Source organism: Maylandia zebra, linkage group LG13, assembly GCF_041146795.1.
Source record: "Maylandia zebra isolate NMK-2024a linkage group LG13, Mzebra_GT3a, whole genome shotgun sequence".
NCBI classification, from domain to species: Eukaryota; Metazoa; Chordata; class Actinopteri; order Cichliformes; family Cichlidae; genus Maylandia; species Maylandia zebra.
This window is the reverse complement of record NC_135179.1, coordinates 10,978,975-11,005,610: the sequence shown is the minus strand read 5'-3', so window position 1 is coordinate 11,005,610 and position 26,636 is coordinate 10,978,975. Positions and strand designations below refer to the sequence as shown.

The window sequence follows — 26,636 nt, the reverse complement described above, 5'->3', positions numbered from 1 at the left end:
TGACAGTAATGAATGAATGTCTTTGGACAGCAGGCTGATCGTTTATATGAAAGAAGAAGAGCCTGAGGGATGTAAATGACAGAAGGTTAACTATGAGACTAGAAAAAGTTGCATTTCCTGCGGAAATGCAGTGTGAATGCTGTGTAGTGGAATCTGCTGAAAACAGCAGAAGAAGCAAAACTATCAGCTGAAGAGAGTTGTAGAAGCTGAAGTGCTTGCTGAAAATGGCTGTATTTGAAAGGGTACAGTGAAGAGTGTCAAGAAAGAGTGCATGCAAGCAGGGGAACATGTGCGGCAACCGCCACAGGCAGGATTTGAATCTTCGCCACCATATCTCACGGCAGCTGATCATCCCACTGAGCCAAACCACTTTCGGTCTCAACCAGAAATATGATGAGAGGCAAAATGTCCACTGTGCAGAAGAAGCTGAATTGTGCTGAAAAGAGGTGAAGAAGCTGAATGTTCAGCAAAAAGAGACAAAGAACCTGAAAATTGTGCTGAAAAGAGCAGAAGAGGCTGAAAATTCTGCTAAAAAGAGCAGAAGAAACTGAAATTTGTGCTCAAAAGAGGTGAAAAACCTAAAATTCTACTGAAAAGAGCAGAACAGACTGAAAATTCTGCTAAAAAGAGCAAAAGAGAATGAAAATTCTGCTGAAAAGTGGTGAAGAAGCTGAAATTTGTGTTGAAAAGAGTGAAAAAAAAGTTGAACTGTTAACTGAAAAAAATGTTGCCATAAGCGGGATTCGATCCCAGCCCTCCTGCTCTGAGAACGGCTGCTCATCTCACTGAGCTAAAACATGGCTCAGCCAGGCAAGCAAAACCAGTGATCACACTCGCAATGTGGTCCCATTCAGCAAAATGGGCCAAAAAATGGCATAAAAAGCTTAATATCTCAAAAAGTATAAAAGTTGTGAGGACCAAAAGATATAGCAGGAATTAGCAGGAGCGGAACAGAGGGAGTAGTTAACCAGCAAAGTCAAAGTCAAAGTCAACTTTATTTGTCAATTCTGCCACATGTACAGGACATACAGAGAATAGAAATTTCGTTACCCTCAAACCCTAGATGAAATAGCAATGAACATTTAAATATAAGAGAGTGATTAAAAAATGCAAATAAAATAATTAAAAAGTAAACATTTAAATAAATACAATACAAATTAACAAGAAAGCTATACAATATACAATATACAGTATTCAGGTAAGGGTAAATGACATTGAGTGTAAACCAGGCAGAGTAGTGCAAATAGGCAAAAAGGTCTGAGCAACTAGAATAATAAGGTAGAAGAATAAAGAATAAAGAGAAACAGGAACTCAATAATTAAGATCAAATGTCTGTTGGGTTCCAAGTGTTGTATTCAAACTGAGACACAAAGGCTTATACTCATGTATTAATTCTTGTAATGTGGGAAGCCACAAGTCAGTGAATGTTGTCACATCTACCTGAGGTTGATTAGTTAAAACTGTTTATTTAAATCAACCAGAGTAACAACTAAGGTATGCTGCCTCAGCAGCAGCCATGATTCCAAATTCTGCATCACCAAACTCAACCCCCACCCCTTCACAGATCTCCTCCCAGTTGTCAACAATCCACAATGTACTTGGCACCAAAGTGAAGTTGGGAAAACCAATTTTGAAGACAGACAGATAGACAATGGAGTGAAACTGCTGAGTGAAGTCATTCAGTTTCACATAATAAGTGAACTATGTACAAATAAACAAGGCTATTTGAAGGTCATGATCTTGACTGACAGCACTTTTTAAGGCCTCTGAGACCTGTATATGTATTCTACATATGGAGCCTTGGCTGAGTATGCTTGTGTTTGTGGATGCAGGCATTACTAATGTTTTAGGCCCCTAAATGTGGTCACAACAATTACTTTATGAAAGTCTAAGACAATATGCAGACTAATCAGTGACTCTTCTCTACAGGCATATTATCAAACTTGTCTTTCTTGAAGGGACAAAAAGCAAGTCTTCAATATAAAAATAAATTTTAATAACCATTTTTAAGATGAATTTTAAGGTTAGGTTACAGGTTAGGCAAGTAGTGCATACAGTTAAAGTAGTTAAAGCGTGGGAGTGTGCATGCACACACAAGAGTGATCATTATGGAAGCTCAGGAAGTTAAGTAATAGCTATCAGGTCTTTGTGAAAGGTGATAGAAAATCATAAAAACATGTCCTTGCCATCATATCACTTTCGGGTGCTGATGAATGACTGGCATTTAACGACCTAACCAAGCACATACTCGTGTGCACAAACACATGCACGGTCACACATTACCCAAGGGAGTGCAAAACAGAACATGAGAAAACTAGAACAGAAAGCGCTTCAAGAGAGGCACAGGAAGTCTCATCTATTTAGGTTTTCACTTGGAAAATATCATGTTTGAGAATTTGGACAAAATACTCTATTCAAATGTTCCATTAACAAAAAGATTAGAGGCAATGTTTGCATTTTGTTTAATATAGATGAAAAATTAAGGACACAGTTGATTTAAATCATCATTTTAAGAACCAAAAAAATGCACCTTTCCTCCTCTCTTTTAAATAGTTTATTTCTTATTTGACAATTCTGCTGTTTGCTCTTGTTAACTATGAGGTTTGTGTGCTTTTTTCCCTTGAATATCCTACTATATAAACTAATTTTGATATAAAAAGGTAGCAATTAGAAAGCACTTACCAAGAAATTTAAACAAGGGAAAGTAAATTGTACAACCTTAAAATAAGTAGCCTGGCAGCCAGATATGTATTATTTATTGCAGAATAAGAAGATATTTGGCACAAGCCTCTGTAAATCCATTATACAAACAAAGATGCAAGGTTTATTCATTTAACACCCTGCTTAAATGCACAAACACTCAAAAACATGCTTGAACAAATCTAAAGGAAATCATTAAAATAGTATCTCCTAATGTTTTTGGCACCTTCTGCCAAGTCTTAAAGAGCTTGCTTTTTTTTTCCCACGCTCCAAAGCGACTAGGCAGGAACTATCAATCACTGTCAAGCCTTCATTTTTTATTCTTCTTCTTTCCCTGTGCTCTGCCTGCTCCTGTCTGCCCCATAGGCACTACCATTCAAGGGTGAAAAACATGCCAAAGGAGTCATAGACACTTTCTTCACAAGGGGTTTTCAGTTTCAGTTTTAATATGTGACAGTATTGTGCAGGCTCATGAAGAGGTACAGGATTAAGTTACTTTACTTACTGCTGCACAAAAGTATTAAACAGTTACGTTACTGTTAAAATTTCCAGGGAAAACACTTCCTAGGTTACTTTTGTGCTTACATTTGACTTGTGCTGTGTCACTGTATACAATGCTGTGTCACTAGTATTGCACTATAATGCTGCTGGCGGCACCTTGTGGCAACAGATTCACACTTTCGATGGCATCAATGACAGTGGCTCAATAGAAAAGACGTACAAAAAATGCCCTTGAATTTGTTCACACTTATAAATGCTGCCTACAAGCTGCGATCAGTTTTTTTTTCTACATCCTTATAAATATCATTATCTCAGATTTCCTTGAAATATTGCACTATAATTTTGAGGTTGTATTACCCACTCCTAACACGTTGTAGTATTTGAAAGAAAACATGAAATTAAAGGAAGGCAGATGAAGGGCATTAGTTCAGGTGTGTGAAGAGTTTTACAAAAAGTTAGAATTGGAAGAGAAAAACAATCAACAAAGGTGAGGGGAAGAATGACAGTTTCTTTAATATCCGGCTGGCGGGTAATGTTTTCTTACACAGCAGTGTGCGTCTGTGTGTGTGTATTTTCCAGTAGTTCATTTCACATCCCTGGGGATTTCCCAGCTGTCAACAGACCATAGCTACATAAAGGTGACTGACAGGTGGAGGTCTGGTTCAAAGGAAAGTTAGTGTCTAATTATTAAAGAACAGAAGACTCCAGCAATGTTTACACACTTAGTTTTCTGTATTGTGCCGATGTGTAAGTAGTCTTTTAAATGTCAGTGTCCTGTTAAAGCTAATGACACTGGCTCCTCATTCTGACATGTTTCTGGCTTTTCAGCATTCAAAAAAAAAAAAAAAAGGAAAACTGTCAGCCAGCGGATCCACAGTGAAAACAGCGTTCCCACCCCAATACTTGCGTCCAATCTGATTTTAATGGGCCTCACTTCTTTAGCCCTCAGCTCATTTCCGTCTTTCCCTCAGAGCTGTCACTCACTGGGTCAGCAGGGAGAGAGAAAGAGAGCGCATGCTGTGCCAGCTGTCTAGAGTTACATCTACCCTTATGCTTTTTGGGTCTAATGGCAATAAACTTTCCGAAAGCTCAAAAGGCCATATAAAAGAACTTGCTAGAAAACAAACGCATGCATGACTGCCCTATTCTCACACATATACATTCACGTATACACCAATGCAAATGTATGCACACACATTACATACTGACTCTGAAAAAGGATGGGAAGAAAGTGTGTATGCTTTGCGTGAGCTCATACACAGGTCAAGATGATGTCCCATCTCATATCTGTCAGCACCCAGAGTTTATTTACTCGGTAAGATTAGCATTTGTTGACCTAGTCACATGATCTGAGAGCGGGAGGTGCAGAACCCTGAGCACCCTAGAGAGTCAAGATCAGGACGTGATGAGAGACACGGGCCTGTGACCTAACACACACAGCCATGCACACAATCATTTGAACAATATGACCTCCTCCTTTTACTTTCAAATGTTAAATTTTTCCCATCATTCCTTTACTTTGACTTTTGTCACCCTCTGCTGTTCTTTTTAACCCCCCTCCCTTCCTTCTCTTCTTCCACTGGTGAATTCTTTTTCTTAACACTGAAATATTACCCAAAGCAACACATGAAAATGCTTCTTACGCTCCTTGAATGACAGCTCTTGAAATAACCTTGATAAAAGATATCAGTGTATTACTTAGTTACAATTTACCCTGTACAATACTGACTTAGTGAGCAGAAACCTCCTCTCAGCAGATAAACAGCACCTCATCTGTTAGTTGATGAATGAAAAACCAACTGATAACAACTTCAGTCTCCTTTTTACTAAGCCAAAAGCAAAAATTCTTTTTCATCAATGACAAAAATATCTGCTTTTTTAGCAATTAAAATTAAATTAAATTAAAAGTTAATCAAAATAAAGTCAGTCCTACGGTGCATCAATTCTTCTCTCTCATCATTTCCCAGTGATTAAATGGGCTTCACATTTCTATTACAAAGAGGAATTCCACCAATTTAACACTAGACCTGAAAACTCACTCAGCCTTACAGTACATCAGCTCTTCTCTCTCATCACTGCCCAATAATTAAATGGTCCTCACATCTTTATCAGGAACAGGAATTCTACCAATTTAACAATATAACTGAAAAACAACTGCTGCAAAAAAGCACTACATGTTCTGCAGTTTACACCCTCTCTTCTACCTGCTTTAACTATATCCAATAAAGCCTTAAAAATAACTTTATTATTACTTTTTTTTGTGGTACATAGCATCTAATACTGGATCCATCATGTACAGCTGACAGTCGTTTATTGTGACCTTATTGTATTTGCCTGTGTCATCCTCATTCTTTTCCGTTTTCTACTTATTTCCATCTCCTCATAGCCTTTTCTTCCAAGACCACATGGAGAACAATACTGCATTCATAGCTGATGCTAACAGTAAGCTCACTGACATAATGCTCAGATTGCCTTTCTCGCACAATTACATACCCACTCGCAATGCAGAAAACCAACACTGAGCCAACTCCTGCTTCATACACACACACACACACACACACACACACACACACACACACACACACACACACACACACACACACACACACACACACACACACTGGAAAGAGTATAAAAGAGTTGGCAGTGCACACAAACGGACAGAGAACGGCAATTAAACAAGCAAAAGCAAATGTCCAAACATACGTCATGCCTGATCTCCATTAATTGAATTAGTCATCCTTAGCATCATCTGTTGACACAGCTCTCAGCCAAGTTTATCTTCTTTGTCCCTGCTTGCCTGTTTTGCCTTTTTTCCTCATCCCTCTCATCGCTTTTTCTTTTTAGGACTCAGTTACGTTTCTGCTCTCTTGGTTTTGCCTAAAAGATAAATGTCGCACCTAAACTCTAGTAAAAAGCAACTTGTGCTTTGAAGGATGAAAGGATAGAAATGCAAATGCATGATTACATTATTGTTTTATTGTTGGTATGAAATATTTGATCTGGACTCTCCTAAAAAGACCATCTTTGATAACTAAAGTAAATACGAAACATTAAAATCAAAATAAACATAAGTGCCTTATTGTACACCTGGAATATTTGTCTTCATTGACAAAAGCAGACAATCGAAAAGCTAAAAGCTAACTTACCTGATATGTTCCAATGCCTATGTGTTTGGGATCAATCTTCACAAGCTCAGCCAGCGGATCTTGGACACGTCTTCCAATCGACACTGCCATCACACACACACAGACACACACACACACACATGAGATACCTCTACGTCTCATGGGAATCCGTGGTTTGTGTTTTTCATAAACTTGGTATTTGACTCACAGTTATTGAATATGCAAATCCATAGTAGTATGCGTAATTACTCGATATGCTAATTGTCTGCATATTACTGTGTTGGCCTGAGGGCAGGCCAAACCTAATTGTCATTCCTCCACCCCCACTAATAATAATTAAAGCTGGCATTCAGCTGGAGTTGCTGCACCTGTCATTTAGCTTGCTGATAGATGTTTGAGCCATGAACCTTTAAAAACACCAATTTATCCACTTCTGTGCCCTCAGGCAAAAACAGTCAAACGTAGCACACAAACAAATACACAATACTCCTCAACCAACGTTGGGTTTGTTTTATGACAGAGTCTTTAAGGTTTAGATCACACGTCTTTTCTGATTTTCTAAATGACAAAGAGAAAAATTACAATAATCTTATTCACATACACACGGCATTTCCCCACGAGCACACACCAAGCGGAGAAGAATAACACAACCAATCAATTGTGTACTTACATAACCATGGGCAAGACAAAGGGGATGCCAGCTCTGGGCGTTACCGTACACTGTTATGTCTTTTCCATTTATATAATTTTTAAAAAGAGAAAAAGCAATATATACATAAATATTTTTAGTAGTTTGAGTTTCCTTAAAAAATAGAACTTAAAAAAACTGCTATACTCCCCAAACTTTGGCATCACAACACAATTATGACCAACGATTTGCTCATCCATTGATCAATTTCAGGGAACAGTTTGTCCCTTCATTTGTCCTTCCTTTCCTGCCCTATCCACCGTTTTGTGTATGTAGTATGCTGCATGGGATGCATCAGATTCTGATCTTTGAGGTGGAAAAGGCAGACAAAGGGAAGAATAGGATGTAAGAGAGGGAGTATGTCTGGAATCAATGGTCCTCCTCTCTCTCCTCTGGCTGCGGCAGGAGCCTGCTGCCTGAGATAATATTTAGACAGGGATGGAGTTTCAACCCTAGCCTTGCTCAGTACAACACCAAAACTCTCCTATACTCTTTCCATTTATTCCGTCTCTAACCCCCACCCCCCCTCTGAAGGGAGGTTATTTGTAAATGGAGTCCAGCAGAACTCTCCAGCACTTATTGAAAGTTTATGAGCCAAATACAGTACTACAAAAATGGGAAGCAATGAAGAGCACAACAACTGACGAAGGCCCTGGCCAGACACATTACTCAGGAGAAAACGGAGACATCCAGCCTTCTGGTGAGACACTGATGATGTGGCTGCACAGTTTTTGTTGCAGAGCATGAACTGAGAAAGAAAATGAACTGCTCGCACTCCTCTCAAACATCATTACTCTCAATCAGATCATGAGCTGAAAAAACTTGATTACAACAGGCCAACTTTTAAAGAGATGCAGCATGTCTGCAATGAGTGACTGAAAACCAGTTAGTAACAGCAGTCCTCTGATCAGAGGGGAGACGGGAGGAGCAGAAATAAGTGGAACAAAAACAGTAATCCCTGGAAATGGGTAAAATATTACCTATTTCCACTAGGTGTCCCTAATCTCACAATAATCAGTGTAATAAGTCAAAACACCCCCCTGCATACAGTGTTACACAGCCATTCATTTAGACTAAGGCAATAGCAAAGATACCCCCGAAAGGCAAAACAGACACACACTGTTATTCATGGTGTCGAGGCTTAGCATCCAAATATAAATTCAGTAGATTTCTTGAGGTTTTCGTTATGGGTATAAATATGGCTCTCTGCAAGTGCTCTGTGCTGCTGACCACAGGATACTAGTGAGGAATAATCCAGCCTTGGCTGATTTATGGTTTTTATAGAGGAAGTCTGCTGGAAACATTTATTCTCCAAAACTCAGTGTGATTCCTTTATATTCTACTGTGTTTTCAATGACGTAGTATGTGCAGAGAGTTAGGAAGAATTGGCAAGGGAGGCAGAGAGGTAAAGCAAAGTTAGGGCGACAGAGGAGAACCAAAAAGCAATGCCAGAAATTCACTGATGTATGAAAGCATTATGCAAAAAAAAAAAAACAAAAAAAAGGTGGAAAATAAAATTGAAGCTGAAACCAGTGGACATACAGCTGTTCCTGACTACCAAATTTCCAACCTTATTCATATTGCTATCCACAAAAACAACACATTAAACCAGGAAAAATCTACTTGCTACTTGACAACAATCAAGCTTTGCAGCTTGGTGTACCTGCACTCCTAAGGTTAGGGTCCAGGTCTGGCATCTCTTGGACTGCCTCGGGACTCACACTGTAGATGGATGCTCCTGCCTCATTGGTTATACTAGGGAAGATATGGGAAAGAAAGAAAAGTAAGAGTTAGAAAAGTAAAGGATGTCTTTGGGAAGATACTGGCAGAGATGTACAAAGGAAAAAGGGAAAACATACAGGTTCGACAGCAGGGGGAAGGTGAAAAAGAGGTGAGAAAGATGGGTTTGCATAGGGAGAAAATTGTGAGTTAAGGAGAGGGAGGAGGAAACTAATTAAAACAGCTATTACTACTTGAGAGACATCATCATAATTAAACATGACTTACATCTTTAATAATGTACTTGAAAAGTCCTTAAAACAGTTACTTTATTTGACTCTAGTTACCCCCTTTGTAGCCATGACAAGCCAAAATAGCATCATGACTAGTAGTCCTGCACCCTTAACATTAAGATCTCAGTTACAGTCTTTCAAATGCCTTTAAGTATTCTGACACTTGGCAGCAGGTGTAAAAAAACAACTTGCACTCCAAATACATGTATGAGTCACTGCCTCATGTACCTATGAATACTTAACATGTTCAGAAGTTAGTGAGTCAGTTGGGTGATTGAGTCAATTTGCCCACTGTATGGTATGCACTTTAGGCAACTATAAATTCACAGCCATACATTTTTCTGCATATATGATTCAGAGTACGGTCACTTTTCCACACTGAACTCTCACAAAAGAAAGTCTGACTCAGTAGTAAGATACCGAACCTCTTTACAGCAAATCGTGTGGCACTTCTGCCATCTAGTGGTAGTTTTGGTGCACTGTTTGCCAGCCTCTATAGAGTATTACTATAGACAAGGGATGTCAAACGCACTTAACCTCGTGAGCTACACACAGCCTATTTTAATCTTAAGTGAGGCATAGAAATGCTACTTCTCTTTCTGTCAGTGTAAAGAAACATAACTAAACATTTAATCCCTGAGATGTCTCAACATAACAAAAAGAAGTGCAATTTCAACAGCACGCTTCATTTTTCTACGTGATAAATGTGTGAAATTACAGAAAAATAAATAATTTTACAGACTGTCCTTTATTTATAAATCGAAAAGTTTTTGTTCATTCACAACAAAATGTGAAATTTATATAACAGAAAGTGACAAACATATTAGTAATTTATTAGTTTATTAGTTTTATTAGTTTATCTATTACTTAAATACTTTGGTGCATTATAAGTGTCAAAGGGGTAGGTCTATATCACTAGGGAACAAAAGGAAAAGCTGTTAATGTAATCAAAATACAATTAAAAGTTCAAAATGCTGCATTCATTCACATTTTCCAAAGCCATATCAGGACTGAGACATGATGTCAGACATACCAAGTTTCAACTAAGTCCTAAGTAATATAATTCTTCTTTCTGCCCAGTTATCTATAAATTTAAGTAACATAAAAAAAATCCATTTACATGTTGCTGCAGAAAGAAAATCGTTAGAATTATGCATAAAGTTAGAAAATAAAACCAACAGTCTGCCTTAATACTTCACATAATTAACCATTAAATAAACTTTTAACGACTCAACTGAAGTCAAGGTCTTTGACAATTCCAGCATTGTTATATTTCATATATATCTTATAATTAAATTCCTGGCAATATAAGGTTAACATGCTACGAATTATACAATTTCCCTGTTAATGCATTCAGTCTAAAGTAGGCTGCTTATCATCCATCACCACACTTGCAAGATGGTGGTACAACAAAGCCACTGATACCCATGTTAATGTTGGTGACACACAAATGAAACTGCCAAATTGTTTAGTCGTCCTATTCTCTTGAAGGGGACTTGGAGAAAGAAAGAAGGGGGAGTTCCCTCAGGGCTAACCAATATGACAAGAGGGTCGTCCCCTCCCCTATGTCCAAAACTAAGGTCTTCCATAGTGCGCTCACACACACAAACACACACGCGTGCACATATACTATCCCAGAGGCCTAGACCTTGCTACAACAATCTTGCCAATTATAAGTATCTCATTAATGAGGAGTGGCAGAGGCCGTCTGATGAGAATCGCATTTAAATTAACTTGTCTGTCCACCCTCCCTTTTTCTTTCTCCTTCCCAATATCTTTATTCAGCCCTTTCTCCATTACACTGTTCTTTTTGTTAACCTCCCATCCATCGCGCTGACAGCTGACATATCACCATGGTGACACTACTAACGAGCAATGGCACATGACCTTCAAGGAGGTCAAAGCAAAGCTGGTCATTAACCTGACACACATGGGCTCGCGCAGAAACATGCAGGCTTGCAGAGACACAAATTTACATGGTAGGTAATGCAGATTAAGACCAGATTAAGATTTCGCTTATATAAACAAAATCATTCACTATACCTAAATCTCAATTTTCCAACAGCAAATGCAAAGGGCCAAATAATTATATATGTATTTATATACATATGAATGTGTATTTCCCAACCCTGATCTCTCTCTCTGCCCCCAAAACAGAGTGGGTAGGTCAATGAGGTGTAGCACCTACACCGTTTGTTTTTCAAGAAAAATTACAACAAGAGAGAGAGAAATGCTCTAGACAGAGTGAAAAAAAATGATGGTACAATGAAGCATGCACAGGACATATGAAAGTTGAGAATAGGGTGAGAGAAGAAAGCAAGGCCACCAGCCCCTATCACGTCTGACTTAATTAAGGCTGCTGCTGGGGCATCTGGGTAACCACTGTCATAGATACAGCTCTGAGCCCTCATCGCCATAGCATCTATGACTGCAGCCATAGTGAGGGGATCGCCCTGGCAGCCAGCAGAAGGTCATCTGTGGTTGGATGGTGGATGAATGGACAGATAACACACACACACTCTCTCTCTCTCTTTTGTATACAAAGTCAGTGGTTGCCTCTTGGTGTGAAGCAATGATTTCTGCCCCTGTAGGGATATCGTTCACTCGCATGTTCATTTGCTCTCTTAATTGTACACAAACATAAATATAGACTTGCCTTTAGCCATGCCCTTTCCTGGGGGAAAGTCACAAACTCAATGGTCCACACACACACACACAATGACTGGCATCCTGCTACTCCTCAAGAAAACAGAACTGTTATTAGCCACAAAACCCCAACTCAACAACTTGAAGAAAGGGATGCTGTAACTGAATATCTGTCTATTTAGATGTTTGTTGTTTAGGCCCTATGGTTTTATATTTCACTAGTCTGATATTTCTCTTTTTAATTTGGAAATACCCTTACACTTGAGATGCTTCAGTTCACATAATTGTTGCCAATTTTGGAACGTTTTATACCAATTATATGCTTTTTTCATAAAAGGAATCAATAACAAAAATCAGTAGACAGGAGTGCTTTGCCTCTCACACTTAAAGGAGCTGTAGCACCAACAGTCCGCGCACAGTCAATTACCAGCAGGTGCAGTCACTTAAGAGAGTAAATCAAATAAAACATGCCTAGTAAAGAATATATACAATATATATGTGTAAAATACATAATATGACCAAATGCTGATGAATAAATCCCCCAAAACTGATTCTGTTTATCTGGATGTAGCCTTTTCAGTGGGAGAAATTATGAATTTAAAAAAGCATTCTGTGTGCTGCAAAGATTAATACCTTTGAAATCACCGATTTTGTAATTCAGCTGGACAACTAACCTAAACCTACATCCAAAGCAGAGATATTTTTTAGAATGAAGATGAGGGATATAACTGTCAAAAGTCAGTCACTTGAATTCAGCAAGACTTTGCATGCATTTCACTTGCTTAAAAGAGATCCCATATAGAATGCGAGTGTAGGTGGCTGCAATCTGCTGCTTAATATGCAAAAGAAAGCAGCAAAGGGTACTGATCTCCAATACCTTTCTCTCTGTGTTAATGATACCCAGTCAAGCTGAAGTAGAAACCTTCTTATTTACTGCTTTACTTAAATATGGTAAGGAAAAGAGAACGCAAAATTTGTTGCCCAAATATGTCTAACCTGGACCATGTTTTCTATTCCAGCAACTGTGTTTGTGTTCAGGATACTTGGATTGGCCTCATTTTATTGCCTCAGAATGAGCTGTAACATCAGATGTTGTCACCCAAAAATAAATTTGCACGCACACGCACACACACACACACACACAGTAAGTTTCTCTGTCCCAGCTGCTCAAACAGCTTCGTTCCATTGTTCAGTCAGCTGCAAAGCTTGACCTGAGGGAGACAAATTGAGGGATGCGCCATATCGCACTCTCTCTCTCTCCCTCTCTCTCTCGCACACACACACACACACACACACACACACACACACACACACACACACACACACACACACACACACACACACACACGTCGGTTCTGAAGACAATGACATTTTTCACAGAGAAAAGCGTCCAAATGGCAGGTGTCAGAGGCCGTCAGTCTCTTTCGAGGCGCTAGAAGGCAGGCAGCCGAACGCACACACACATAAACTCCAACTGCCAGTGTGAGGCATGTCTGAAAAGAGCAAAGCCTCACAGACACTCACGTCAATCTGGTAGCAGGAAAGGCCTGCACTTGTGTCATACACAAAAGCATACACAACCACATGCAAACACGCAATACACACATGGCATGTCACACACATTCATCACACATTTTTGTCACACAAGACTATTGTAGGGAACCGTGTAGCCCTAGGGTGAAACGTGGGGAAGAAGGGACCGAGGCTGGCCACCAGTGAGCACGGTGGGAGGAGCGACAGGCCTGTGGCTCCTCAGAATGAAAGTGGCAGATATTTACTGTTCACCACCTGCAAATGCCAAGTCCTCAACCCAACCCAAACCATCTGTGACTATGTTAAGCTAAAAAAGTCCAAATAAACCTTCTTCAAAAAACAATACTGCTTGAATTATTTGTTTTTTTACAAGCCATTTACTTCAGTAATGGAAAGAGCAAAATATCTCCAAGAGCTCCGTGAGGATGAAATAGAAAGAGAGCAACAAAAAGCTTCCTGCTTTGTGCCAAAAAGAAAGGGCAAACGAGATCAAATGAAAAAGCTGTGAAGAGCACAGAAGGTGGGCACAGATGTCACAGTGCTTTTCATGCCCTTTAGACTTTCACACTTTGACGGGTAAAAGGTTTCAAGGAAAAAGTAGAAAGTAGCTATCCCACAATTATTAACACATAAGTCATGCCATAATAATTCATATCAAATTCATATTTTTTTGTTTCATTAAAAAAAAAGCATGGTAACACTGTGACTGATTAGAAGAAATGTCTACTATCTGCAATACATGAATGCATTTCTACTTTATACATAGTAACAGACAATACACATTCATTTTGCAACTAACTAAACTATTTATTTAACCCATCCTTTTAAGGTTAAACAAATAACAAATATACAGAATATGTATTTAAGTTGAAACTCTCAAGGTTCCTTAAATAATCACGATAAATGCAAATGATAATGTTTTTCTTCTGACCTGTAGGTTTTCCACTAACACACAACTTGGGTTTTGTTCAAAAACATTTAGCTAAAACAACCACATCTCAACCCCACGAGCCACAACCTGTCCACAAAGTATTAAAAGAGAATTTGTTACGTTATATTTTCTCCTGTCTGAAATGTTTACTCAATACTTCCACCATTTTCTGCATCAGACTCAATTCATTATGAATTTTAAGGCAAAGACATAACCTCTTTGTTTACCCGTGGGTTTATTTTCCTCTTCTAATATGAAGATGCACCCCAAAGCCAAGCTGAGGCCTTTCCATGCCTCTAAATCCATCTGTCCCTCTGCACCACCTCCTATCCAACCTTCAATGGGGCCTGAGTGCCTGGATGTCACTCAGTCATCGCTTGTCCTGCCACTGTATGTTCATCACTCTCTCAGCTTGGCCCTGGGAGCATGCCTGGACACAGGACATGACAGGGGATACACATACCCGCACCCACACACAGTCATAAATACAGTCTCCACCACTTTCCTCCAGGTCCATCAGTAGCAAGTAATAATGATCTCATCCCAACAGGAGCGAGCCAGAGGGCAAGACAGTCAAGGACTTATTGTAAGCGTGCCTGTGTGCCAGGGCAAACAGAGGCTGTTATTAGACACTGCTATTTGACTTTTTCTTCTGCTGCTTGTGTCAATCTCATCTACAGAATGAACCATTTAAGGAAAAATAATGACTAGCACGAGAAAGAGAAACGTCATAATACTTTTATCAACTAAAAGTACAACTTTGACAAAACTCACAGCTCAACGACAAGTCAGAAATGGCAAAAAAAGAGATTCAATTATAATAAACTGTAGCAAAAGTCACCATATAGACAAAGTAGTCTTATTACGACAGAGCACCACAAAAAACGATTTTATTTTAACACACTGCAATTTATCAGGTCATTTATTCAACGCAACAGGACCGGTGGTTGGAGTTGTGACATGTAGGCCCGCAGGATCTGATTGTGTGTTTATGAAAAAGGATAAGAGGGTCAGTCATCCCATTGCCTTGAGGAGCAACAGAGAAAGTGGTCAAGAAATTGGATGTCGTTTCTGTTTGCCTTTAGCAGTGGTCAGAGTGCGTGTGTATCATCACAGTTGCCCAAAGATCTCCCTAACCTTACCCCACATATTCTTGCCCTCTGATATAATAACATCAACCTATTACAGCCAAACACTGTCAACTTGTTAGCCTTAATGCTCAAAGCCCAAAACATGCAAAACAGTGAAATGCAACGGTAAATGTATCGCAGTTCAGTCGTAACACTGTGAAAACAGGAAGTGTTTAAAACTGACTTGCAGATCAAATTTAAGCACAATATTTTTGCACTGAACCCTCTCAGCTTTTTGTCATTTGTAAACCTCAGTCCAATTCACTGTGCGTACGTGCATTCGTGCGTGCGTGCATGTCTTTCCTACCAGTAAGATTCCCCCACAAAAATCTGGAAACCACCTGACGAAAGTGACAGAGACCACATATCATATCACCAAGCACAACGCTACATCACACCAACACACAAACATTTCCACTCGAGCATCTGTCTGGTCCGTGTTGTGCACCTTTGTGAGCTTTGACAAAGCCTGCATGCTCTATCAGTGTTAAAGCACAATGACAGCTGAGGTCAAGCTGCTCTAGCCAGGCAAGTAGGAGAAAGAAAGACACACGCACACATACTGAGCAGTGAGCTAGCAAAGAGCAGGTGTTAATGACAATGCCCAGGCAATCAGAGCAGATGCACTCTGGTTAGGTCACCTAAAACCTAGAAAATAGTTTACTCAAGTCAGAAATTTGGAGCTTCCTTCTAATGTGTCCCAGAATGATGTCCAGCAGGAGGTCTTAACATTATCCAGGCACAGCTGTATGGCAAGTAACCTAATGTGCATTCAGTGAGGGTCATCATCGCCACAGACAAACCTTGTCAGCTTAATATTACCTCATGCTGTATAATTTCCTGCAGATTACTGGTCATCCATAGAGGCATAGTTCAAGCTTAATCATGCAAGGTTACTGTGTGGTGAATCTTATAGGACTATGAAGAACCAGATTGTGTGATATAATTCTTACATGGCAAAGACAAGAAAAGAAAAATACAGGAAGCAACACTGAAGTCCTTAAAAGCTGTCATACTTAATCCTCCACTACTAACATCTAAATATATATTTTTTCTAATGATAATCCTGTTTCAATAACCTTGAGTTGTATGCTAGTATATACTCCTTAAACGTCTTTGTACTATGTCAAAACTCACAATCTTCTCTTGAATATAAAAGGTTTTATATAATTTGAATAAAATATAAATTAACATAACAGAGATTATCCGCTTAACTGGTCAACTAGAAGCCAAGTTCGCTCACCATCTTTTTCATTAAATAAAAAAAAAAAAAACAACAAAACAAAATTTAAGAGAACTAGGCCTAAATTATTATGGAGAGGATGTTGAAATCAGACACAAGTATGCACATTTTAGGCAGTTTGTTCAATTTACCTTTGTTAAAAAAAAGCCTTGTATAGCCACAATGATAGCATCAACCCACTAAAATATTTATGATGTCATATGCTTATTATGAAAAAAAAATCCTGAGAGCAAATCAGTGCTGAAAAAATTAATTAACCGATCAACAAAATATTTATTCAGCAACAATTTTAATAATCACTACTGGTTAATTTCACATTCCAGCCTCTCAAATGTGAAGATTTGTTGCTTTTCTCTATTGAATTACAGAATATTAAACAGCTGAAAGCATAAAATAATGAAAAGATTAATTGCTGTGATAGTATTTCTCCATTTTGAATTTGCTAAAGTTGTGATTATTAAAGAATCAGAATCATTTTTATTTGCCCAAGTTTGTGCACACAAACAAGTAAATTTGCAAAAATATAAACGTTATATTTAAATAGGCAGTATATACAAATAAGTTATATTTTTGACTTTCAGTAAGTGCAGAACTGAGTAGTGCAATGTGCATATGTGCCTATCACCTTCATATAAAAGGTACAGTAAGTAGCTTTCGGGGTTATTTATCAGAAAAAAAGAATGTTGTATTCATAGAAATACAATGATTGGTGTGTAATTACATCTTCTAACAAAGTGATGTGGACAAGACGGACATTGCCATTCTGCATAATCGCATTTTATGTATATGGCTGGATACCGGTCACATATGTTGTACACCTTATAAGTAACTTTATATTTAAAGATCACAAATAGGTCGTTCAAACTATATATAAGTATTTAACATTTGGACATCTATATTTACATCATCAATTTTTCATTCTGTCTTTCTCCCCCTCCACACATGCTCTTTCCTCCCTCATTTCCCCCTAGAAAATGTGAATAAATATGCTTATCTACCTTGGATATTCTTGCAGTCACTTATTCACTGAAGATAACACATCCGACACTACCATCTCTTAAACAAACTAACAGTAGGCAAGCTAAACAGCAGCAGCTGGTTATAAGCTAACATTATTCCAGCTAATGTAAGGCTCAAGTGTCTTGCAAATTACACTCTCCCTCTGATAAACAGCTTGATAACATTCTCACATAGTTATTCACCAAGTGTCCCTGTAAAACAATGTTTAATCTATTGTTTCACTAAGTTCAGCGAACAGTGGCAAGAACATCATGATTACGAACAGAAAACCCTGAACACGAGCTTCACTGACTCATCGACTCTTATTGGACTCCTTTCACAAAGTTTTGCAGCTTGTTCCAGAAACAAATAGACATGGGAAAGTGGTATATTGACAGCTGAGGTAGACAGCGAAGTGACAGGCTGCAGTGCCAGCTAGAGTTGTTTGTCCCACATCAGCCACTGTAGCTAGGTTTATACACTTGAATTGGGAGAGGTAAGAAAACACAATTCAATTGACTGCAATCTGAAATCTACTAATATGGTGAGATTTACACACTGTACCTTTAAAAAAATCAGAAAGAACTACATATATGTTAATAATGGTGCTGTGTACTTTTTGTGGCCTAATGAAATTACTCCGTGCACTCCATTGTACATCATTTCTGCGCTATCAGGGAAACAAATAGGGGTGACTATTACAGCTGCACAGAATAAAACAAGCTTTCACATCTGTAGCTCCAAAATGACATAAAATGACAGTCTTACAGACAAAGACTCAAATCTGTGCACTTTTTTCACCATCTTTGGAAAAGGCCACACTTCTAAAGCATTATGGTGATGTGGAAGATGAAAGTTAGACTTAAACAGGACTAAGGCAAGGAAAACTGCATGTGCACACACACACACACACACACACACACGCACACACGCACACACGCACAGTCATAATACAAGTAGGGATGTCCTGCAGGCTGCCATTTCTGGCTGTCATTCCATCTGAGCACTGAGGCAGAAGGACAGAGAGCGAAAGAGAGACAGGCGAGTAGAGAAGACAGGGTGGTGAAGGGTGGGGGTGGTGACACAATGAAGGCTCACAGGGAGACAGGAAGCAGACGGTGCAAATGAGGCTGGGGACTTTAATGAACTACGGCACAGTCAAAGCTGGCAGAAAAAGTGGAGGAAAAGAGAAGAGAGGGGAGGTGTAATTACCAACACATGTGTTTGCAGAGGTACACACAGAGCCAAACAAGCCAGCCCAACCTAATACCTCTAATGGTATTCTAGTAAAAATATTAAAATACTGGTAATGCCAAACTTTTACTGATTCTATTTAAAATGGTAATGGCATCATAACTAGCAGCAGATGACAAAAAAAGCAGGGTGAAAAACAAGGGCCACTAAAGGTATAGCAATGGTAACACAGGGAGATCACTCACTTTGTAAATACCCTGAAACCACTATTTTGTCTTCCTGGTTGTTTTCCACCACTGTGATTTGGCTAGCTACAGATTCCTAAAAACCTTCCTACATCTGTCAAGCAAAAAGTATTGGGCACCAATTTGGTATCACGTCAGCCTACAAAAGCTCATGCAAACATGCTAAGTATACAAGAAAATAGGTCAATTAATTACTTTGGGGTCATACACAGCCAGCACTAAGACCCCTACTGTTTCTGATGCTACACAGCTATTCTACATCACTGTCATCATCCTTGTGGTCACAGTAATGAGTATGTCTTAGTAGCAAGTCAGGGTCAGCTGTGGGTCAACCAGCAGGGGAGTGAGACCCTCACAGTAAACAACCATCACTCTTTGAGGCCAGTTATTCTTTAATCAGCCATGCAATCATTGTCATTCTTCAAGAGATGCTTCTGTCAAATTTGACACAATTAACCAGATATCTTAAAGGAGTATTAAGGAAAAACACATATTACTAATACAGCAGGTATTAGGATGTTAATCCATTTTAGATCAATAAATGTTGACAACTAGTATATTAACCAACAGGCTAGCTATACAATTTCCCCACCCCTAAAACTTTTTTCCATTTGTACCAGGAGAATGACTTCATCCAGCATAGAATGATTTTCCATGCAGCAGGAACGACAGAATAAAAAACATGCAGAAATAAGTGTATTGATATAAAACTGCTGTAACATAAATGTGAAGTATCTCAGTTACACAGTCAATTGGGTTAAAAACCCAATTGAAAAATTACAACTAATTTAAATCAACTCTACCTATTCTGCTAAGATGAGTGGCAAATTACCCAGCCACAGTTATGCCTTTTGGTTGCCGATGGCTACCAAAAACATCTGGTCAAGAGGCACCTTGCTAAGGGACATTTAACCAAATATTAGTGGGGACATTTGACACTGTGTGGATTAGAAAATATCAAAAATAAATTCTAACTTGAAATGTATGTTATCCAATCACCTCACGCTGGGAAAAGAACAGCTCAAAAAAATAATTAAAAGTCCAAAATTACCATAACAATTACGGATATGATGTGTGTATGTAAACTTATGACCACAACTCTAAATCCCAAAGTACGTGCAATACTGATACTGAACCAATCCTAGAGTTTTAACACTTTGGAACGAACCACTATTTAAGTATGGGCAGTTTTTGAAAATCTAGGAAAAGGATTCTGCAGGGCCAAAGAATGTTCAACTGAAGTTAAGAAGGGAAAGTCAGGAAAGGGATACATAATGTAAAACAAGGACCAAGGAGAATCAGATTGAGAGAGAAGGGAGCGAAGAGCAGCAAGAGCAGAATGTAGATTTAAATTCTGAAAAAAACAGACTGTATTTTAACATCTTTTTTTTCCCCATATCTTATTCATCAACTGTCCAAAGAAACCAGAGTGAGATATAGGACCAGATGATTCTGGAAAGATGTTATCTCTGGACGACAACAACCATTTTTCAATAACTAATGTCAAAACAACAGCTTTCTGTTCTTCTATAGTTCACACACTTGCAAATGCCTTTATTCCTCAAACCATACCAAGTTAAGGCAGACTCTTTACACATGTGCTGCGTACTCAAATGTGATTAATCACATTGAGTAATACAGGACATTCAGCTATCACCACATCAAACAGACATCCAAAGGTTCTTCTGTGTTGTGAAAAGTGTGAATGCCAAACAGCTGCAGCAAAAGAATGAACAAGAAAGGCATTATATCAAGAGGTAAAATTTAGCTGCTCTGGAGGTGCTCAAAAGAAAAACCGTCTGTCAGGAAAATAATCAAGTGGACATTAACTTACTAAACGCCTCGCTTTCACTGTTTCTGTTCTAAAAAGACGACAGAAAATGTAACATGATAGAAAAAATATGGGCTATTATACCAAAAGCACAACCTTTGAAGTGTGTGTGTGTATATGAACTCCAAGGTGCTCAGAAAAAAAAAAATTATACATAGACATTCACATATCACTTAAAGTCACTTTAGGCTGTGGTCCCACTTCTAACCCCAAGTCAACAAACACACATGGAACTCAGTAGAGAGTGAGCGAGATGGAGCAGGGAGAGGCCAGTGGTTATTATGCTTGGACACAGGTTCTGTGCTGTTATATTCTTAAGTTTGGACTGGGCCTGGTTACAGACACAACTTCAACCACAAAGCGTCTCTTTAATTGGACCAAAGCGTAACAAAGTCCAGATGGCTTTAATGGACAATATTCACTGGAGGACACATTCCTCTTAGTCTTACTCTGCATCTGTGTCCTGCTTTCTCGCTCACACATATAATGCTTTTTGTTTTTTATTCTTCTACACTTCTCATCACTGTTCTCCCCCACTGTTAATCTTATTCTGTACCAAGATCATAATAACTTAATAACTTATTAATCATCATAATACTATGGGGGTGGCTGTAGCTCAGGTGGCAGAGCAGGTCAGCCATTAATCAGAAGGTCGGTGGTTCGATCCCAGGCTGCCTCCTGGCTGCATGCCAAATATCCTTGGGCAAGATACTAACCCCATGTTTGCCTACTGGTGGTGGTCAGAGGGCCCGGTGGCACCAGTGTCCGGCAGCCTCGCCTCTGTCAGTGCGCCCCAGGGCAGCTGTGGCTACAATGTAGCTTGCCATCACCAGTGTGTGAATATGTGTGTGAATGGGTGAATGACTGAATGTAGTGTGAAGCGCTTTGGGGTCCTTAAGGACTAGAAAAGCGCTATACAAATGCAGGCCATTTACCATTTACCATAACAATTCCAGATCTTGCTGATACCTCCCCTCTTACTCCTCTTTCATAATGAAAGAGATTACATATTGGCAGTTAAGTTGTATAAACAAATCAAGGATATTTCAATGAATCACTTACTTAAAGGTTTTTTTAATATTTTGGTCCTAAAAAATCCTTGGGTGTTTTCTAAGAGTAGGAACCATGAGTGCAGTTAGCCTTGGCTTAGCCGAGCAGTATGGCATGTTTTTTGCAAACACCATAGAGAGGAAAGACAACAGACAAAGTTAACTTTAAAAATAGTCAGAACAAATACAGTTGCAAATATGTATTAAACTTTGAATTATTTCAGCACCAGTTCAATTCAATTTGTTTCTGGTGTTACACAGATTCATAAAGCTTGAGCTTCACTTACTACTATGTAATTTTCCTTTCAGAAAAAAACACATATCTTGCAAACCATCCAAAAATATCTAAAGGTCCACAGTTTACAGCCTTCTGTTACTGTTTAAGATGCAAATCTTGCAAACCCAAGAAACATTAAACTGTGCAATAGAAGTCAGCCCTCTGGAGAGTCATCTATCAGCCATCTTTTATAAGCATTTATTTCTACTCAGGATAATAAATAATTTACGAACTATTCCAAAGTATAGTGGACCTTACCAATAGGACACATCCAGCGGGTGAAAATACCGCCGGGAGATGAGGTCAGCGAAGAAGGACTCTGTTTCCCGACATGCTGTCCCATTGCCAATGACAACCCTACTACAGCTAATATGGACAAGATGAAGAGGAGAAAACTGAAGATTAAGAAAAAAAACATCAACCTCTGAAAAACTGCAACTGGGTTTTGAGTTCCCTCCAGATTTTAATAATATACAGTTCAGTGGACTTTATAACACCAAGAAAGCAGACAAATACACAATCTGCACAGAAATACTATGATTAACAGTGACTCTTTAGTTGTAATACCTGTATTTGGTCATAAGGTGGCGTAATTTCTCTGCTTCCCTTGGTTGGTTTGAATTATGCAGGTACACAACATCAGTTTGGAGAATCTGACCTTGGACAGATAAAAGTAGCAAGAGAGAGAGAGAGAGAGAGAGAGAAATTACAATATTGCTGATATGTCACTATGATGACAAGAGGAATTTAACAGACAAAGATGTATGCTATAACGTAATGTCTCTTCCCTCTAAGTTGAGTACACAACCTATAATCCATCCAAGCTGCGCCAGAAAGTCAGTCACTTCACTGCTTCATTAAAAGAGAAGTTTAGATCTGAAGCTGTGAAATGATGTGAGCCAGGAGACACAAACCTGTGACCACACCACACGGTATTTGATACTATTTAAGTGTGCCAGCATGACTTTTGGCCACACAACTGGTAACCCAGAGGGTGGGGCAATCCCTTGCCAGTTTGAGGGCACAACCACTGAGTGACATGTCAAAAAAAAACAGTAAAATGGACACAGCACATACACATAGTTGTGTGCACACAAAAAAATAAACCCACCAGGTTCATGCCAGCTCTATCAAATCTAGTGGTGCCTGGTTACACGGCAACCTTTCAGAAAAAATCTTTGGCTTTATAATTTGCCCAGTAACAACTGGAAATGTGTGCCATTGCTATGTATATCCAGGTTTGAATTATCAATAGCAAAGGGAATTAAGCACAAGTGTCAGAAATCACAAGACACAAACGAGGGAAATAAAAATTCACTAGTCATAAATTTGAAAGGACACTTAAAAAGTGTGATAAAATACAGTTGGCAAAAGCAATGACGTGAATTTATACTTAGTTATTGTATTAAAATATGACAATGAATTGCATTAACTAAAAACAAACCATCTTGGCACAGCTGTTCTCCTGAGATACAATGCACTCAAAACTTTCAAAAGGTTTAGGGTAAAAGGGTAAAAATACAATTCCCTTTATAGTTAATGGACAAAGGTGCTCTTTGGAAAGGGCTACAATGATTACAATCACAAAAAGCCTTTAGAGATGCTTTTTGAGCAGCAAAAATGGATGTGGCTCATGGCTTTGTCTCCCAGTCAGATAACGACTCAAAAACATTTGTTGCTCTACATCCAGTAGACCGAAGTCCAGGACAAAGCCCTGATTTGAATCCCTGGGTAAATCTGTGGGATTCTCCGATTCTAAATTGCCTTTATATTTCCATCTTTCTTCAACATCAATGTGATTTCATCATATCTTTAGCAATAAAATGTATTTTTTGTATTATTTGTGTAGGTACATGAGTATGCTTTTTATACACTGACTTGCAAAACCAAGAGATAGCTGACAGTGAGTCCACTTTTGTACATTTTTGTGTTTACTTACTAGTAGGTGAGAGAATTGCCAGCTTGCAGCCATGTCTGAAGCCAGGGTCCACCCCCATGATGACACAGCCTCTCACTGGACACACCAACAGGCGCTGGCGGAGGTTGCGCACAAACATGGCGATTGACTCCTTCTCCGCTGTACTCGTCAGCTTAGTCCTAAAGAGAGAAAATGCAAGATAGAGACAAATAGATAAGTTAAAGAAGAGAATGACAACATCAACAAAAGAGAAACTGAGAAAGGATCAAAAAAGGATCATGGTGTAAATGGAAAAACTGATATTGGGTGAAAAAACACTTTAAAATCCAAAATCCACTTACCTGTAACTCCTGGTGAGGAAAGGAAGAATAAGCCTTTTATATGAATCCTCCACTGCATTCCTAATGATTGCATGAAGTTCTTCTTTTGCAAATGTCTTTGGCCTCCACCTGCATTAAAGCAGTGGGGGTAAAGAGTGTGTTCTTCTGCAAGGCGTTTCTACTGCTTAACGTATTTTGTCAAAGCAAATGTGCCTTTGCAAACTGACTCTTGTGCTCCCAAGAGATGCTTTGCAAATGTCATCAAAAACCCAATCTGTACAGAACCTTTTATTATAGTTTAAACCAGGTGGAGTGTTCTGCTTGTCATATTTGGTGGCACATAAGGAAACTACTCCTTTAATCATGAGAAATACGTCTTATCATTAGAGTAACATTTTGTTACCTTGCTTACAAGATGCCTAAGAATATATATTTAAAAATGGATAGCGTACTTTACAAATAGTACTTACAAACAACTGCTATTTGCTTCTTTTTCTATTTTACTGATTATTTAAATGGCTATTTCAGAGTGGCAAAAAACAGAATTAGCAAAAGTTGCTGTTACCTAGGAAAGTGCTGTGCTACTCATGCTTCCCAAAACTAATATTAAAAAAGAATACTAAGAAAATATTCAAAATTATGAGAATTGTTGCTAATAATAATTTCTCAATGTAAAATCTAATTTAGAGATACCTGAAGCATAAGTCAAAAATAATGAATGGATTGTATTCAATTTGGAGTATTAAAAAATATTAAATTTTCATTTTTGTCCTCTTGAAAAGCAATAATGACTCTCCAGCCATTTCTTAGTATTTCTATTACCGACTTCAGCCACAGGCAAAAACAGCCACAAAACATACAGCACTGGTATCATATGTTCAGTTTTGTGCCTTTTGTACAAAAATCTTAAAGTCAACAACAGATGCCACACTTTCTGCCTTCTACAGTTCCAGTTTTGTATTAAATTTTTTAACAAAACATCATATGATCATGGCAGACACATGTGTCAGTGAGTGTAACAGTGTTTGTGTATTACTTGTGTCTGACCTGTTGTTGATGCACCACCTAGTGAAGTCACTCTTCACCCTGTCGGGGATGTTCACCTTCACTGTCAAAATCTTGAGACTCTCCCCTCGGTTAATAGCCAGCGTCTGCACATATATGCACGCATGAATGCAATACATATATTTCCACCAGTTACCGCACAGACAGTTAAACAAGACTCGCTGTTGTCCCTAAAACCAGCATCCACTGAAATCATAAATATTCAGATTAATTTATGTGTGTATATGTGATATACTTCATTTGAAGTATGATAAATAGCAACGGCTAGCAGAAATATTTTAGAAAAATGTATATTTTATGTGTATATTTTGTTTTAAAACACATAAGGCTCTGTCGCTTTAGTGCATGAACACGCTTTACTCACACAAACATACAAAAAAGAAAAAATCTTTGAAATCTCAATACACATGCGCTAAAAGTGATGAGCCTAGGAGTATATCCCGTGGCCAGGCCTGTTTTGCTGTGCGGTCGTTCCCCCCTCAGAGGAACTGTTACATGCTGTTAAGCAAACAGTAGTAAGTGTCTGACCTTTTCAGTGGGGAACCTTTAGCCTGCCATAGAACAGGGCCAAGAAACAAGACGTCAATCTGGAGCCCAAGCGGAAGAAGCAAGCTGACAAATGCCACCACCATGCCACCATCAGCACTGAGACCGCAAGGCCTTCCCCCCACCCGCACCCACACAGTGCCACAACCATTACCACTCAGCAGCACCCTCGGAAGGGATGCGCCCATGTTCAACACACACACAAATAAAAACATAAAACACAGCTAATGGCATGGCAGAGACACGGATTAATGCAGCAAGTTTCCTTAAATAATGATGAAAGTTAAGATTTCTCCTGTGTTGACATGTTTCTCCCCAGAGCTGCCTCGCGGACTATGAAGAGATTTCTCAAAGAATCTTTATCAAAGAACTAAAGTTTAAGAGGTAGTCTAAAATAAAAAATAAAAAAAGGCAAAACACTTCCTTATCTTGGAATTTAGGAAAGCCCATGAGTGAAATTAAAGCAGTAAATACAAAACAAAGCCTTGTTAAATCTGCGCTCTTGGGCTTTAATTATTTTGGGTAATTAAGAATGACATATACTTTTATAGTGTTATTCATACGACACTGTCTGGCATCAACGTGTGTATCATCAACTAGAAATAAGAAAATATTAATAAAGTTTTCAGAAATTCAAGAATTCATAACACTTTAAGTAAATAGAAGCTGCACAGATAAAC

The 26,636-nt window shown here is 38.7% G+C and overlaps 1 protein-coding gene across 1 annotated transcript in view; it reads right to left on the bottom strand.

Moving 5' to 3' along the window:
- srbd1 (S1 RNA binding domain 1) overlaps positions 1-26,636 on the bottom strand; it is a 50,591-nt gene that overhangs the window by 12,752 nt on the left and 11,203 nt on the right. Inside the window, exons 10-16 of the mRNA XM_004570085.4 lie at positions 25,393-25,496; positions 24,367-24,474; positions 24,047-24,204; positions 22,675-22,765; positions 22,366-22,473; positions 8,681-8,772; positions 6,351-6,433 (exon numbers count right to left, since the gene is read on the bottom strand). Coding sequence (XP_004570142.2) covers positions 6,351-6,433; positions 8,681-8,772; positions 22,366-22,473; positions 22,675-22,765; positions 24,047-24,204; positions 24,367-24,474; positions 25,393-25,496 — 744 coding nt within the window. The remainder of the gene's footprint in view (positions 1-6,350; positions 6,434-8,680; positions 8,773-22,365; positions 22,474-22,674; positions 22,766-24,046; positions 24,205-24,366; positions 24,475-25,392; positions 25,497-26,636) is intronic.